The sequence below is a fragment of the Arachis ipaensis genome, chromosome B8 (genome assembly GCF_059453495.1).
Source record: "Arachis ipaensis isolate K30076 ecotype BB chromosome B8, ASM5945349v1, whole genome shotgun sequence".
In the NCBI taxonomy this organism is placed as follows: domain Eukaryota; kingdom Viridiplantae; phylum Streptophyta; class Magnoliopsida; order Fabales; family Fabaceae; genus Arachis; species Arachis ipaensis.
This window is the reverse complement of record NC_142443.1, coordinates 27,772,487-27,791,426: the sequence shown is the minus strand read 5'-3', so window position 1 is coordinate 27,791,426 and position 18,940 is coordinate 27,772,487. Positions and strand designations below refer to the sequence as shown.

The 18,940-nt window shown below is 28.6% G+C and overlaps 1 protein-coding gene across 1 annotated transcript; it reads right to left on the bottom strand.

The window, feature by feature from the left end:
* Positions 1-554: 554 nt before the first annotated feature.
* Positions 555-3,067, bottom strand: PRA1.H (prenylated RAB acceptor 1.H). Its single transcript, XM_088497534.1, has 4 exons — positions 2,496-3,067; positions 1,874-2,010; positions 1,148-1,219; positions 555-1,047 (listed from the first exon to the last, which is right to left on the bottom strand). The coding sequence occupies exons 1-4, from the start codon at positions 2,927-2,929 to the stop codon at positions 974-976; spliced, it is 717 nt and encodes a 238-aa protein (XP_088353660.1). The 5' UTR covers positions 2,930-3,067; the 3' UTR covers positions 555-973.
* Positions 3,068-18,940: the final 15,873 nt, after the last annotated feature.

Here is an 18,940-nt window from a genome sequence, read left to right as displayed (position 1 = left end):
GCGGCGCTGGGTTGTGTCGCCATGGCTCGTCGATGGTGGAGGCTACGGGTCAGTGGTTCGGCCATGGGGAGGTTGGTTCGCGATGGTGGTTCGACGCTGAGAGGAGATGCAAGGGGGAGATGAGGGTAGAGGGTCGCGGGGGTGGTTGGTTGGGTTAGGGTTCGGATAGGGGGTGGTGACGGGTTGGGACGCCAATAAGGACACAGTGGCAAAGGTTGGGTAGCAACGCCGTCACTGAGAGGCACGGCGGCTGTTCGGTGGCAAAGGAGAGGAGAGTGGGACAAGGGGACAGAGAAGAGATGAGAGAAGAGGAAGAAGAAAGGGGAGAGAGGAAAAGGTGGTCGCGGTGGCTCGTTGGGGATTAACCAAAACAATCCTTATCCCTTTTAAATTATATCTAAACGGTTGAAGAGAGCGGAATATCTCATACCACACAACCACAACGCCATACGTGAACATCTAATATTTTAAGACTCGTCTTATGTAAATATAAAAATCTCACACCTCGTTTAAAGGTAGAAAAATGTGCATAACCTTAACAGAAGAGAGTAAAATGAATACAAATAAAATATATAAATGATCTCATCTTATCAGTATGCCAAAGTTCTTGTATACATCAAAATTTCCAAATTTTCAAATTTCTTTCAAGTTTATTTGTCTAGCACTTAAAAACTAAACAAGATATACAAAATTAAATACTAAGAAAGTACGAAAATTGGATTCCTGACTCATGAAAGGCGCCAACCTGCTGATTATAAGCTTCTCTACAGAGATAAGGAGGCCCTGAGCCCCATATCCTTGGGACTTGGGAGGAAAAGGCCTACTATCCAAAACCTAAGATACTAACTGTCCCCCTAATTCTGCACTTGCATAATCCTTCTATAATCTGAGCCAAAGCCCCTTGCAACTGAATCATCGGAGTAAAATGTGCTTGATGAAGGTGGGTGCTTCGCTGTTTTCTCTGATTGATCAATCACCTACCCCTGCCGACGGGCGGCAATTGCTTTGCGGGGGTCAACTTCCTAAATGCAGCATGCAGAATCATGCCTACAGAGTTTTTGAACCTTCTTTCAGTAATCTTTTAGATATAGGAGACAAGATAAAAGAAATGAGGTAGCAAAAGGACTATGAACTCAGAAACACTCACTTGCGTAGCTGACACTTAAGGCACAAAAGAGGGCCACTTGGACATTGGAATAAATTAGAATAACTGCTGTTACTGCAGAACATAAGATCCAAACCTGAGTTAGATAAATTGTTCTAAAATATTCACAAACAATGTACTACAGACACCAGTTACCTCAGCATACACATACATATGAATATATGAAAGATTAAATGCCCATTTAGTTAGCATCTAAAGATCTTTTTTAAAAAAAAAATAAATTCCATGTAACTCTCTCAACACACAAAAGAAACTAATATCTCTCCCTTTTAATGGTGAGGGACTACTCAAAGGTTTCCAAGTCCCAATAGACTAATTTGTTCCCCCAAAATTTCATCGGGGACCAAAAGATAATGTATGCAGAAACTAAGGGATGTCATATGAGCTCAGTAGAAAGTTATTTCTATGCAAGAGAATGCCACAAAAGTTATTTCATATGCTGCACAGGGAATAGTTTGAGATTTTCATGTTGTGTTTGTTCTCTGTATACCCCGCTGATTCCGCCAAACCCATTCCCTTGGCTGTGGTTTTGCTGGATACTAACTTCTGTTTACATATTAACCTCTAATTCAAGCCAAGCCAAGCCAAGCAGCACATACCTATCTTTGAATGTTACAGTTACATTCCCAATAAAACTCATAGAATTCATAAGAAAAATATTTGTTTTTCACCCATTATCTAGTTAAGCCAGTAGAAATTATAGCTCACCGCATTGGGCTAGGCGAAGCAAACACTGCCGAGTTATAGGATATTGATCCAATTGCCATCTGTCATTGAAATACTTGAAGAAATCCCAAATTGCCAAACATGATATCAACCCAACAAGAGCAATTGGCATCTGATACCTGCAAACCATTAAAGAAAAACACATTCAAATCAAACAACAGAAGCAAAAAGCAATACAACAACTCAACAAGAGGCAGATTAAGACACCACAGGAAAGAAAAAGCACCAAACTGCTAAAACCACATTATGAGAAACAGAAGATAGCAACCAACCATGAAGCATCCACTTAATACAAGAAATACCCCAATTCTAACTTCATTAAAAATATCAATAACATGTTGCACAAAATTTACAAAAATTAGAAGTATACCCCTGAACTAAAAATCCAAATTTGGCCACTTTAAACACATTAACCACAAGCACCTAAAAAATAATAATAATAACAAAAAACTACTAAAATTGTGCAACTCAGAGCATCATCACACATTCATATGCACAATCTGCATAGATAAGCATAAAGAAACAGAATTTTCCCCCAAAAAACCACACCCACCCAACTCAATCTTAACCACAAAACAGCAAAGACCAAAAGAATCCCACTCACAAGGCGCAAGCGAAGAAGAGGATGAACAAATAAGCATAGTTACGAGCATAGCGCTTAACGTTCTCGTGAACCCTCAATCGCGCCTGGGCGGACGAAGAAGGGAAGGAGTAGGACCCGGAGAAGCCGACGAAGGCGCGTGACCACGACGGAGTGTCGCCGGCGAAGTCTTCGGCGGCGAGCTTGGAGAGGGGGTTGAGCGTGAGGAGAGAGAAGAGAATGGCGAGGCGGGAGAAGAGGGAGACGAAGAATCCAGAAGCAGGGGTGGCGGCGGAGGTGGAGGGGTCACCAGTGAAGGAGGAAGAGGAGGAGGAGGAGGTGGTGGTGGTAGCGGAGGTGTTGTGGTCGAGGACTTCGAGGTAGCCGGAGTCCCGAAGCCAGGATTCGAAGGCGGGTTCGGGAACGCTTAGGGCTAAGGGATTGGAAGCGAACACCATCGCCCTTCCCCGAAACGACGTCACTCGCGGTTGGTTGTTGTCGTTTTTCTGTTTTTCAGCTAAGCGCTCTCTGTTTCTTTAATGCACCTTGGAGTCTTCGCCTTCGACTTCCTACGGGTAAATAAAAGGGAAAAGGATAGGAAACCTTTCAAGGGCACCAGTTGTTTTAAAGGTTAATTTTAATTAATATATATTATATATATTTTTTATAATTCAGATCAACGGTTAAAATAATTGGTACACCGGTACTTATAATAATGCACTTAAAATGTTTTCAAAAGGATAAATTGATCTCTCAATTTTTAATTTAGACATTGTATTTAAGTTTTTGACATTTTTAAAATATGGATATATCGATTTTTGAGTTTAATTTATTCAATTTTAAAAATTTTTTTACATGTGCATTCATATCAATGAGGTCAATATAATACAACGGGAGTCACATTTGATTTTTTTATTGAATCTGATAGACCCAAATGAACATGAGAAATTAATATGTCTAAGTTTTGAAAATGTCAGGAATTTAAATGTATTTTTAAATTCTTAAAGATTTAAATGTATAAAAAATTAAAGATCTATTTATTTTTTTTAAATAAAAAATAGAATAAATAACATAAATTCAGACTTTTTATTTCAGATACAAATAAATTTTTGTTTAATTAAAAATATAAAATATTTTCATTTTTTTAAGTGTGAGATATTTAAATTTTTTGAAAAATTAATTTATTTTTATATTTTTTATTTTAATATTTTTTATTAATTTAAAAGCCACGACCAACGACTTGACTTTGGAGAGTTGTGAAAATTTTTGGAAAGGATAAAAAGTTTTCTAAATCTAAATTTTACAATCAACTAGTGTATGTCCTGTACGGTACGGGGATAATTAATAAAAATATATAATTTTTTTAATTAAAAAATATTAAACAAAAGATATATATAATAATTATTATTATAAATATTTTACAAAGTTATAATTAAAATCAAAATTTAATTATTTTTAATGTTAAAAATATTAAAAATAATTAATATTTATTTTAACTGATTTGGATTGATTGAGTGGTCATCTCACTCGTCTATTTAAGTAAGTATTAGAATTTCGAATTTCGCATTGTATATGTAATAATTCATTGGCTAGCGACAAACCTTTATTAAATGGAGTTTTAATCCGTGGAGGATTAGTTTTCGACCTGTCGAGTTGGAAAATACAGTGAAAAAAATAGTATTTGTCTTAAAAGTAGAACAATATTCATTGATAATAGCAATACTTATAGAGATTTGTCTTTGTTGAAATTTAACTGTAACGGTTTTATTTATTGGCATCGTATTCATTCAGGAAGTCAACCAATATGATCAACGTTATTACCGGTTAAAATTTTATATTTTATGACATGATTTTCAAGCTTCTAAATTTATAAACTTATGTCATTAAAAAAGCTATTAGATTGATTAATATTTTTTGGTAATATTACCAAAATACCGTAGTTGAGTATATTAAATTGTGTAAAAAAAAACTATAATAACTTTTGTTATTTAATATATAATTTATTCTATTGAAAAATAAATTATTATTCCTAGATTGGAATATATTTTTTTCTATTTTTATATCATTTTATTTGACAATAATTGTAATTAAAAAAATGAATGACTACATTATTTTATAATATAATGTACAAAATCATTTTTTATTTCAAAATTAATTTTGGTTAGTGAAAAAAAGTCAAAATATTTTCTTAAACAAATTTAAATTTAAATTTGAATTCAGAATTTATTAACAACTCACCTTTTTTAAAATTTTAATAACAAGAACAAAATTAGTCAACGGTAAAATATTTAGCATTTAATAATTTTAATCATTTAAATTTTAATTACCAAAAATTGAGTTAAAAATTAATTATAACTTAATAATATATATATATATATATATATATATATATATATATTAGTACACAAATAGTAATATCTAATATATCATTTAATTTTTTTAATAGAGTTAATATATAATTTATTGAGGATTGATTTATTGTCTAATTTTTTTAAAAACTTTATAGTATGTGAAAATAGTGATCTTATTTTTTATTATTATTTAAAAAATTATTTATAATTTTTTATTATGTAATTAACTTAATTAATAACCTTTATTATTGTTTTTCTACAAATAAAATCATGTTTATATTATTTGTATATTTTTTTAATACTAATAAATATATAGGTACTTATACTATTATATTTATTGTCTTAATTAATTGGCTTAAGTTACTTATTTCGTATGTTAAATAATATAAATTATATTTTATATATTAAATTTATTAATTTATCCATATTAAGAGGAGAAAAATTATGCAATAGATCGGATGTTATAAAGATTAGTTAATTTACATATAAATTATTTTTAGAAAAATAAAAAAATAATTTATCACATATAATAATCCTTGATATATGTAGTATCATATGTATATTAGGATGATCTATTTTAATTATGTGAGTGATTATTATTATTCACTTTTTCAATAAGATAGTAAATAATATTTAAAATTAAAAAAATAATTAGAATTTTTTTAGTTTGATTATAATAAAATCTATTATAAGTATACTTAACTTTTATATATACTAAATATAATCATATTTAATAGTATAGTATTTATTACAATAATGACTCAAAATATTAAGTCAAGTGAGTAAGATCAACCTAGGTCTATCGTTAGGATCCTAAATTCGATTTAGGTTCATTGTCTTAAAACCCGATGCATATAAAGTTCACGTGTCTTATCTCAAATCGGCTTAAATTGAATTTTCGTTATTAGTTAGATATAGTAATAGATATTCGTGTGGGCACAGTGGCGGACCTCTTTTTCCGTCCTTCGCTCCCATTTAAAAAAAATATATCCCTGTTTGCTCTTCATTTTCGTTCCAAGTCCCCCTATTTAATTATCTCTTTAGTGAATGTAGATACCCACGATTATTTATGATATTCTTTGAAAATTTTTAAAAAAATAACAAAAAAAACTATAATATAATAATAATAAAATAATCAATTCAATATAATTGAATACAACTCATAATATATTCATTATAAAAATAACATTTAAAAAAAATATAAAAACTTCTTCCAACATAATAACATAATATAATATTTTAGAGCAAGACTGAGCGACATAATGACGAACTTAAGAGGCAGAAAAAATGAGTTAGAAGAAGAGTAGATATAAAATCAAGGCTAAGGATAAGTCTAAAAAGAAAAAAAAAAAGAGTTTAAATTGGAGACAGAAATTAGGATCACCAAATTTAAAAAAAAAATATATATATATATATATATAAGGATAAATTAGTAATTTATATTCACGTGAATTTAACGGATCCCTTGAAGAGGGTACCTATGTCCCATCCCAGTCTATTTTACGTGGATAGGTCTTCACCTGTAAAAATTTTACCGATTCCTATTTAGTCTCCGATTGGTTAGTCTTTTTTATCATTCCAATTGTTAGTATTTGTTGGTTCGTGGCGTAAAACTACTCTAGCCACTTAGTAAATTCCTAAATAAACAAAGTTCAAGTTATATCATTCTCATAAAATAGTAACACCCTTAAAAACTATTAATCAAAATACATAAAAAAATATATAAAACAAAATTATAGAAAATTTTGGCAAATTAAAAAAATTACAAAGATTATAACGGAAGTACAAAAGAAAAGTATAAAATAATAGGTAAAAAATTTAAATTAAATTCATTTATTTCATTTTTTATTTATTATTTATTAAATAATTTAATATTTATTTTGGTCAAATCAAATAATTAGTATAATTAATTTTTTATACTTAATGTTATTTATTTAATAGTATAACTGAAACATATTAAAATATCAAGAATAAAACTAAAACTAAATATTAAGGATAAAATAAAAAAATTATATTTACTATTTTATAATTTTTTTAAATAAAAATAGGAAATAATATATTTATAAATAAATAAAAATTATTATTAAAAATTGAATATTCAAATAAAACAAAAATAAATTATAATTTGTAAAAACAATTTATAAGATTTGTTACACAAATATTAAAATATATGAATCGTCGTGATGTCACTAACACAAATACAAATCATACAATATAAACAAATGTATAAAAGTAAAAATAAAATCTTCAAACTCAATTAATGTAACAATAAATGAAAATTTTGTTATTTATCTACTAAACGCGGTAGTAAATACTGGACAAAATAAAATCATATTTTTATAAATATATTTACACATAACTAAAAAATTAAAAACAAACACGCTAAACAATATAGAACATCAATGGTAAAATATAACCTAAAAAAGTTACTTAAACTAAAAAAGAACATACATGTGATGATTTATAATAAATTTATATATGAGGAGTAAAAATAAAATAAAAAATTAAAAATAAAATAAAGAGAACAATTAAAAGAAGTAAAAGAAGGTAAAATAAATAATGTGTGAAATAAATAAAAAATGTATTGTAATAGAAGATTAATATAATCAATGAATATAACAGATAGAAGAAAAAAATTAAAATACGATCTCATTAAACAAATTTTAAGAAAAATTTTTGAAGAAAAACCTATTAATCAACTTTTATAAAAATATTATAATAAATTTAAAACGTCTTTAAAAAATAATTCTATTAATCAAAATACATAAAAAAATAATTGATATAAAATAAAATTATAAAAATATTTAGCAAAATTAAGATAGAAAAAACAAAAATAAAGAAACTACAAACATTACACCCGAAGCACAAAATAAAAAGGAAAAAGGGATAGAAAGCACATTCTAATTATATATAATTAAAATATATTATTGAATTATTAAATTAAAAAAATTGAATTGATGTCTAAAAATAATTACTAAAAATAATAAATTCTGATGACTAAAAATAATAAATTAAACTAAAAAAAATTTAAAAATATTATCTGAAAATATAAGAATCATAGAATATATAATATAGGAGTATATATACATTAATAACAAAATAAAATCATAGCATATAGAATTGGAATCCTTCAATATTTTTAAATGAATTAAATGAATTTATTTAAAAATAATAATTATTCATTCACTACAATGATTAATATCCGTTTTATTTACTGGACCGTACTAATAAGAGAGCAATTAAAAAATATATGTAACCAGTTTAAATAATTTATTTAAGTATCTATTAATTAATACAAAGTATAAACTCGTTACCTTCTCAATAATTAATACTCATTTTATTTAAGCATCAGTTAATTAATACTTGTTTTATTTTATATATATATATATATATATATATATATATATATATATAATAATAATAATAATAATAATAATAATAAGATAATAAATTAAATTAAATAAATTCATTTATTTCATCGCCTTATATATTATTTATTAAATCATTTAATATTTACATGGTTTAATGAATCAAACAAAATTTTAAATAATTTAATATCTATTCTAATTAAATTAAATATTTGATTAGTTATGACTGATGTAATTTAATGAATTAAATAAAATATTAAATGATGAAATATTATTTATTTTAATAAAATTAAATTAAATATAATTAATTAGTTATAATTAATACAGTTGAATGAATCAAACACATTAAATTAAAAAATAATTTAGTTAAGTTGTCTCTTAAGAACACATTTTAAAAATATTTATTCTCCAATAATTTTTATAAAATATTTCTTTTTATAATATTTTTAGCCTATGCTCTAAGGGCACAGTTAGCAGAGCCCATAAAAAAAATACTTAATTAGTTAATACAAATAATTAGTATACTTGATTTGGTTCAATAAATTAAAAAAAATAAATGTGAAAGGAAAGATAAATAAAAAGTGAACAAATAAAAATGTGTAGTTATCAAAAGATAATAAAAAAAAAGTCTTTTTTATTTTTTTATTTATTAATTATTAACTTATTATAATTAATTTCACATCATTTATTATGTGTTATTCATCTTACAAATTAACACAATCAATTAGTTTAATTATAGATCATTAATTATAATTAATATAACTCATTTTACTATACTTTCTAAAAAAATAATTAAAAAGGCACGTTTTAACTTTTTGTAAAGTAAAATAAAATAAAATACATAAATTGAATAGATATAAATCTAAAAATTATAAAATTTTATTAACAATTTAAATAAATTAGTACCATATTTAATATTTATTTAAAATAATTACTGACCTTTTATTCTTCTAATTATTAATAATTTAAATAAAATAATACACTATAATTTATTTTTTATTTATTTTAAGTAATTACTAATATTTTATTTTTTTAATTATTTTTTGTCTTATTTATTATTCATGTTTTCGATCAAATATATTAATAAACAAATAAACTAAATTAACTACCTCAATTATACTTGGACTATTCAACAATTCAACGAAATTTTTTTTAATTTGGAATTAACTACTAACCATAGAAAATAGACAATTTAGAATAATTTAGTATTATGAACATTAATTATGTATAGTAAAATAACCTAAAATCATAATATAATTTATTTTTAAAAAATTAATCAAGCATTATTGTTAATTATGAAATAACCTAAAATTATAATGCATTTTATTTTAAAGAAACAATCAACCATTAACATCAATAAATAAAAACTATCATCAAAATGTTTTGATTAAAAATATGAGGGGTTAATTACTATTCATTATTAATAATATATCGATTATATCAAAAAGTAAAAATATAATTATCCGCATTTATATCATTAGAAGAATTAGCATCACAAGTAGAATTGTATCATAAAAAAAGAGTAAAATTGTATATATATATATATATATATATATTGAATTTAAAAAATAAAGATCGTTAAGTAATTAAGATTTTTTTTGAAATAAATAGTAAAAAAGAAATAAATGTTATAAACTATATTCTTTCATAAGTAATCTTTTTAAATTATAGGTTATATTTGGCATGGTTTATTTGTATATTATTTAAATTGGCATTATTTTTATAACGATCATTTATTCTTAATAATTGTTAGAGCTTTTGATACCTTACAATAATTATCTATAAAAAAGAAACATATATATTTTGAAAATTTTATTAAATAAATTTATTCTTTTTGTCTTATTTTTATATTAAAAAAATTTTTGTTCTGTCTTTTTTTTTAACTATTATCATGTTATTATAATTGTTAAATAATATTAAAAAAATCTTTAAAAATAAAAATAACGATGACACTTCAAATAATTAATTCAATAGAATTAAACTTAAATGAATAAGATGATTTAATTAATTATACAGATAATAGTATATTTATAAATATTAATAATAAAAATAGTCTCACTAATGTAAATGACCAATACAATAATTATATGAAAAAATAAATAATTACATAATTGCATAATTTTCAATATCCTATATGATTGAATTTAATGGACAAATTCAAAAATATCTATACGATAATGTCCTAATATTTTAGCATACTGTAAATCATACTATAATTTTATATATCATATTATAACTTTAAGTCAACTCCTTAAATACATAAGTACATATGATAAAAGAGAATATTACAAAACAAAATTATAGTAATATTATTTAAAAATACCATAAAAAAGACACATATCTTTTGTTAATCAAAAGTCAAAAGAAAAAAGATATGTGCCTAATAATGAACAACTAAAATAGACAAAATTTTTAAAAAATATAAAAAAATGAAATGTATGAGTAGTGATAAAAGAAATAAAAATTAAATAAATTACAAAATTGTACCATAAACACAAGAGACAGAGAAAGAAAGAGAGAAAAGAGAAGGAATGAGTAAAAAATACATTATGATTTCGTATAAATAGATGACATTGAAAAAATAAACTAATTAAATTAATTCATGTATTTCGTTATCATATTTATTATTTACTAAAATAATTTGATATTTAATCCAATCAAATCAAATCAAATAATTAATATAATTAACTAAATTAATTAATTGGTATAATTAATTGTGAAATTTGAATGTCTAATCAAATTAATTAATTGATATCATTAATTAGTTATAATTGATTTGCTTTACAGAATAATTAAAAAAATAAATCGAAAAACACTCTCAGAAGCATGCCACGTTAGCTCCATCATTAAGTGTAGAAATCCGATTTTTATATAATAGAATAGATTATCATTTTAATAGTTAAATTAGTCCCTAAAAAATAGGACATTTTTAAAATTATCCTTAAAACAATTTTCAATCAAATTAATCTTTTAAAGATTATAAATTAATCATATCAGGTCTGCTACAATGCTTTGGCTTACAAGTCCTACAAGTTGGCCCAAGCCTAACAAAAACGACGCGCACCACACTCCCCACACTCGAACGTAAAAATCACACGCCTTAATCAACTGTTTCGTTTTTCCAAAGCGCGCTAATAATGAAAGACTATTCCTCTTCTTCCTCAATCAATACTCATTTCCTCGAGATTCAAGCCACATTCGAAACAAAAGAAAGCTTTGAAGAAACCATCTAACTCCTCGCGAAAAGTAGAACAAATCAAGAAGGAAACGTTCAAATCTCCATCAAAAAATACCAAAAATGACGAACAAACATTATACAAGGTACTGTTTCATTTTTCTTCTAAGTTTTTCATATTTTTGTTTCTGATTTGGAAATCGAAGCACTATATCATCGTATTTCTCTCTCTGTTTCACTGTTCTTGGTGTAGATCTCATATTACTGTTCTGATGAAACTCTTCAAGTCGTTTACGCTATTTTACTTACTTCTAGTCAAATGATTTTTGAGTGTATACATATAAACTCTGTTTTATGAATGTTTGGATGTTTTTTAAGTAGGTTTGTATACATATAAACTCTGTATAGCGCATTTCTGGGTGTATATATTAGTATTGAATGTAACTGGTGTTTCTAGTGGCATTTTGAACTTAAATATCATTCTGAACTCATTTAATTTATGATTTTACTTGTTTAGTTGAGTTGAATATGATTTTGAACTCATTTAATTTTGTTTAATTGAAAAAACAAAATGTTTATAGGACTGGATTTGGGTGTATGTGGCAGGTATTTGGGTGCAGGTGACTGATTTTTGGGTGTATATCTCTGATATTTGGGTGCATTTTTATCTATTGACAGTATTTCTTTTTCCTTGCAGTAAAAATGACAACCAAAAAGTAAGGTGAAAAAAAATACAACGTAAGTGAATATATATATATATATGAACAAGTCAATTTTTTCTAATACAAATATAGGTTATTTAAATGATTCTAATTTTGCTTTCTTTACAACAAACCAATGACTTGAAGTGTGCCACCAAACTATTGAGCGAAAAATTTGAAAAGAAGAGCGAGCCAAAGAAAGAGATCATTCGTGAATTAGGTTTTGGTGGACTCATGAACATCCCACCAATGAATGTGCCTCACAAACTATTAAAGGAGTTGGCTAACTCCTTTAAATTGGGCAAAAACACGCTGGAAACAAGCTATGGTTCCTTTCAGATTAAACCCAAAACAATAAGGGCTGCCTTTGGCCTTAATGCATCAGGTAACTAATTACGCATATGACTCATAATTGGGTGCATTTCAAGTAATAAATTGTTTTCTTTTTTGTAGGAGATCTATTTCCTGATAAAGTGAGTTATAAGAATCTTTTTGAAGAGAACCAACTCATTTTTAGAAGGTTCCAGGGCAACACTCTGAAGAAGCTGACTGATGAGATGATGAGTATCGGTGTTGAAAATGAACAAGATCGGCTGATGTTTAAGAGGATTTTCATCTTCTATATTCAGATGGCGTTCTTGTTTCCAAGTACAATAACCAAAGTATCTCCCGTGCACATAGCTCTAATTTTTGAGATGGAAAAAATAACGAAGGGCAACTGGGGAGCCCATATCCTGAATTTCCTCATTAAAGGCATTACAAATTACCATCTGAAAAAAAAAAAAATCAATCGACGGGTGCCTCTATGCCTTGATGATAATCTATTTCCATCTCGCAAAAAACAAGGACAAGAAAGGAGAGAAAAAACCCGAAGTATCCTGGGTTAGCAACTAGAACAGAGAGCAGCTGGTTGCAAGAATTAGAGCAGAGATAGATGGCCATATGGTAAGCAAACAGAATACCTTCTCTAATTTGTGTGTGTTTTATTTATCTAGATGTTGTAAACTAATATTTCTACTGTTTCAGGACATTGTCAAGATGGCGGAAACAAAAAAAAATTGAAAGAAATGAAAGAAAAAGAAAAGAAAGAAGAAAAGAAAAAATATATAAAAAAAATAAACCAAATTCTTTGTCTGAGAGTGATTCATCAGAGAGCGATGTTGATTTTTTCTTTGAGTCTGAGTCAGAAGAAGACTCAGAGGAACCTATAAGGAAACAACCCAAAAGGGCGGCCAAAAAGTAAGTAATATTTTTGGGTACATTTTGTCAATTTTATGGTGTTTTTCCTTAATAATTATTTGCTTTTCAGAATGGAATCCAGAAAGAGGAAGCAAATTTTAGAGAATTCCAATTTAGAAACCAAAAGTGAATCCACTGATGAGTAAGATTGTGAAATAATCATCACTTTTTTTCCTGTTTCTATCAAAATTTAATGTATTAAGAGAGGATTTCTCATTTAATTTCAGGAGTGAAGAATCCTTGCCAGTTAAAAAACAAAAATCAAACAAAAAAACTCACACCGCCACCAAAAAATATGCACTGCCTTCAAGAGTATCTCATAATCAATATTGTTGTATTTGTTTGATTCATAATTTTTTTTATTTTCTGGATGCAATCCAAAAAAAGAAAGCACATAATTAAGGATTCTTCTTCAGAAGAAGAAATTCATTCCTATGATAGGTAAGATACTTTCTAAACCTATCTTAGACTCTATAATCAAAACTATATTTTGTTAACATGTACTTTTGAGTGGACTGTCAGAACTGAAATTAGAACTGAAACAATAGAAGGATTTTTAAGACAACATCAGAAAGGGTATGTTGAATTTGGGTGTATATTACCTTTTTTAAGGTGTTTTAGTTGCTGATTATTATTCTTGTTTTAATTGATAGAATTTTGATATCGTGATTTAACTAAATAATATTATTTACTAAATGATATTTATTCTATACTTAGAATGTCGGAGGTGAGCTTAGCAACCGAGACTGATCCTTTGTTTAAAGGACAAACGGAGCAAAGCAGTGTAAACAAACCTTCGAATTCCATGTAATTTCTTTTTCTTATACCATTTTTTAAATTCTTTTTTTACCATATTCTTCTAATTCTGTATATATTTTTTTAGAACAAAGAGCCCTTTAATGTTTTATTCAAGAAAAAAAAGACAAAAAAAAAAAACAAAAATCTGCAACAACGTAAGTTCTAAAAAAAAGCCTTTTCGGGTGTATTTGGTAATTATTGGGTGCATTGTTATCTTATTTTGGTGTATTTCAGGTTCAGTCGGGAAGAAGAATCATTGAGCGACCCACCTCAACAACAGATCATCGTTTTTCGACCATCCTCTCAACCGCTTGATATGTAAGTTTTATAACTAAATTTCAACCTTCTAATCATCTATTTTAAAAAGGTTTCTTAACATTTTATTTTTGACTTGTTTAGAGTTCCAATTTAACTATGCCTGCCTTCATCAGAGACAACATCAGCAAGCCTTGTGCCACCATTTGAACCATCCCCCCTCCCCAACAGAGAGGTGAGCAAAAATATTCGGGTGCATTTCGTTATTGTTTGGGTATATTGTTATCTTATTTGGGTATATATCCTGAAAATTGAGCTGTAATTGATTTTTTTATAATCTGATCCATTTTCTCTAACCCCACAACACTCCAAAACCCCAAAAAGTTTATGAAAGCACACCAACAATGCCACCAGCTCCATCTAAAATGTAAGTTCATCAAAATAGAAATTGATTTTTGATATCATTCATTTATTCTTATTCTTATAGTACGATATATGTCAACACGCAGTGATCCAACCCCTGAAGCGACTGCTGCTGCACTATTGATGATGGCCAAGACAGCGTCCTATGTACCTAGAGAATTATCGTTGCCATCATTCAGCCTTGGCTTGACTGATTCAAGTCAAGAAGAAACACAGACCCAAGAGGGGTGGGACAACCAGAAGCTCAAGTGGTAAAGTGTCCAGAAACCACAATACTAATAGAAGAATTAGATGTGTTGGTGGAAAAGATTGCAAAGAGTGAAGAAAAGATAACACCAGATTTTTCAGAAGGTAAAAGTCCGCCAACTGAAAAGCAGACTGTGGGCCAGATTTTTGACAAATTTGAAACTCCTGCGAGGAGAAATTTAATGTCGGCCGAAATGAAAGAAAAATGCTACCTCTGGTCGACACGTATAAGGACATATGCGGACGACAGTACTGATGAGTATGATTCACTTTGCACAGTGAACGTCCAACAACCGTTGGTGTTGTCAAGAGTCCACTTTGCATCTTTAAAAGCTACTTCATATATTGAAGCTGACGTAAGATTAGAATAAGATTAATGATTATGTTATGACATGTGACTGCAATATTGGTTGATGTAATTAATTTGGCTGTTTTGTTTTTCTAGATTGTCACTGCCATGTGCCTAATCCTCAATCAAAAAAATATTAAAAGATTCCAGGAAGAAATTTACTGTCTCCTACCTAATATTGTGGTAAGTTGTAATGTATTAAAATTTGGGTGCATTTTGTTATCTTTTAGGTGCATTAAAAGATTTCTTTTGGTGTTTCACAAATGCTGCAGAACATGGCTATTGGAAATCATCCAAATGGAGAGTTGTTACAGCCAAAATCCAAAAAGCTATTTAATGTCGAAGACTACCCAATATTTATACCCTTTTTGGACCGAAAAAAATTAGCATCACATCCATATGTGAATTTTCATTTCTAAAACTTCTTATCACAATTATTTGGTTATCTATGAATTAAACTAAAACACTATTCAATGTGGAGATGTTTCAGATTTTTGCACCTGTTTGCTATTCAAATCATTGGTGGATGTGGGTGGATGTGTTAAGAAAGAAAAAATTTTATATACTTGACCCCTATCACAAGACGTGTCCCTCCAAAGACAGAATGAAACTAAATAAATTTATTGTAAGTTGATTATGTTTTTTGCGTTTTGAAATTTGGGTGCATTTCAATTCAAAATAAGGTGTATATTGTTATCCTTTGGGTGTATTGATTTATTAGACTTATTCCTTCTTATATTTGACTTTTTTTTTTTTTAAGGGTATGTGATTTCGAGAATTAGGGTATATGCCGGGGGCACCTCTCAAAAGAAAAGATCGTGAAATTGAGCCTCCTTACAATGACATTTCAGGCCAAAAAATAGAGTACAAATCTTTCACTCTGAAAAATTGTATTTTTAATTGCTGTCCTATTTTAATTTGCTAAATTATTTTTGGTTTTCAGTTATGATTGTGCTATTTATGTCATGAAATGGCTTGAAATAATCGAGTCTCAAAACGTTAAAAAGGGGAAGTATGAGTGGGATAATTGGACTCAGGTAATTATATTTAAAACTATATAACTCTCTATTACTTTTTTAAATTAACAGATTTAATTCAAATAATATTCTTTCAAACTGTAGGCGGAGGTCGACCACTTCAGAGTTGAATTTGCTTCCCGAATTCTTTTTCATGACATGAATCGTGACAGAGATGCAGCGATCAAGGGAAGTGAAACAATGAGATTGTCGAAGCCATCTGTAACTTTGTTGAGTCCATATTGTCAAATAGATTCTTATGATATTGAAAGTGACAGTGATTGACTTTAGTTTTATGTAGTTTTGAAATAGTTTGAACACTTGTAAATTTTGTGAATATTTAATTCATTTGTATTATAAAATTTGTTTGCATAAATAAACTGTTTGCTCTATTCAAAAGCTGTAAATTACAGGTACATAGAAAATAAAGAAAAACAACATCAAACCAACTAATACGCCCAATTACTTTAATTATGCACCCAAATATGTACCTTAAACCCCCTAAACCCTAAAATCCTAAACCCTAAACCCTATACTCTATACCCTAAACCTTAATAATGCACCCAAATATAACCCGTGTACACCCAAATATATACCCTAAAAACCTAAAACCCTAAACCCTAAATCCTAAAATCCTAAACCCTAAACCCTAAACCCTAAACCCTAAACCCTATACCCTAAACCTTAATTATGCACTCAAATATAACCTGTATACACCCAAATATATACCCTAAATACTTAAAACCCTAAACCCTAAACCTTAAACCCCCTAAATCCTAAATCCTAAACCCTAAACCCTAAACCTTAATTATGCACCCAAATATAACCCGTATAAACCCAAATATATACCATAAATACCTAAAATCCTAAACCCTAAAACCCTATACCCTAAACTCTAAACCCTTAAACCATAAAACCCTAAAACCATAAATCCTAAAACCCTAAACCATAAACCCCTAAACCGTAAAACCTTAAAGCCTAAACCCTAAACCCATAAACCCTAAACCCTAAACCCTAAACCCTAAACCCTAAAACCCTAAATCTTAAACCATAAAAACTAAACAAAACAATAATTTATAACATAAACAGCAGCATCTAAAAATATATAAATGTAAAATGTCAAACACAAGAAAATTTAGAAATACACCAAAAAACCTGAGCTTTACACCCATATTCTGTAACTATACACCCAAAAAACTATCCCCTGCTGCTGATTTCCTGAACTGATAATTCATAACATGTCCGTGATATTGGCTGGAATTTGGACACACCACTGATGCAGCATCAAAGAGGTTTAACTGGAAATAATAAACTCACATATTAGCAAAAATATTAACAAGAAAATTAAACTCCATCACCACCTATTTAAAGAACATGACTTTTACCTCGTTTAGAGCTTTTGTTTTCTTCTTCTTTGAGGCATTTACAATCGGTTTGTCCAACTTTGAACCTAGCCTATTTTTTGGACGTCTTCTTGTTCGAACCCTTGGAGGGCTTTGAAGCTCGTTAACGGATTCCAAGTTGGCATCTTCGTGAGATAACGAACATGTCCCCTTTCTTTTGGCTTTCAATTCTTCCATCTCAACCATGACGTTATCGTAGGTACGGTACAGAATGGCAGTCAGCTCCTCAGATTCTGATGCAAATTCACAAATATTTTGCGAACGAAACACCAATTCGTCAAACCTCTTGCTTTTTGGCTCTAATAGTGGCTCGTCGTGGCTGCTCTTGATGTGTGTGTGTCGCATCTTTATCTTCTTGCTCCATCGTTCCAATATATACCTCGGTGACACTTGGGTTACTCGTTCAAAGCTTAACACGCTTAGGGCATGACGACACAATATCCCTCTTGACTCGAATAATAAGCACTGACATTTCACTTGGGCTGCTACTGAGTCGTAAGTAACCACAAACTTGTTGAATATTGAGCTAAAAACTTGTTCTCCAACTTCGTATACTGAATAGCCTAGAGCGGAGTTTGTTAATCTTGTGATGCAATTCGCCTTCCCTCTGAATTGTGCTTGGACTTCCCTAAACTTTTGGTGAGTGTACACATGTTGAAACTGAGCTTCAATGGAGGATTTTGTTCACACGGTATCACCGTATGAAAATCTGCAGCATTCGATTCCCTCTCTGCTTGCTCCCTGCTTCCGAGGCAATTATCGTATTATTTGACAAATTGAATAAGCGAGCTGTTTTCGGGTAATAAACTTGTTAAAAATGAATGCATACTCTCGCTCCTTTGTGTGCTTCTCATCCTAGCCCAAAAGTGGTGATCCAGATAAATTAGAACCCATATATGACGGTCTTTATAAAGATCTGCAAAATACACCCAAATCAGACTACAATGCACCCAAAAACATGCAATTTGCACCTCTACTGTAGATTTTAAAAAACATTACCTAAAAGCCACTTGTTGTCCACAAGACCATACTTCAGCAGAAAATCATTCCAATTCGTATCAAATGAATCTTTGCTATGAGAGTTCCAAACAACTTGGCTCATTTCTTGTTCGATTTCTGCATGTCCCTTGTACCCGTTTAATTTG

Excerpts from the sequence above, each read along its gene's own strand:
- PRA1.H (XM_088497534.1), bottom strand. The coding sequence starts at position 2,929 with ATGGTGTTCGCTTCCAATCCCTTAGCCCTAAGCGTTCCCGAACCCGCC. Across the intron at positions 2,011-2,495 it reads CTCTTCTTCGCTTGCGCCTT|GTATCAGATGCCAATTGCTC; the intron begins GTGAGTGGGATT and ends AATGGTTTGCAG. Across the intron at positions 1,220-1,873 it reads GCTTCGCCTAGCCCAATGCG|TAACAGCAGTTATTCTAATT; the intron begins GTGAGCTATAAT and ends TATGTTCTGCAG.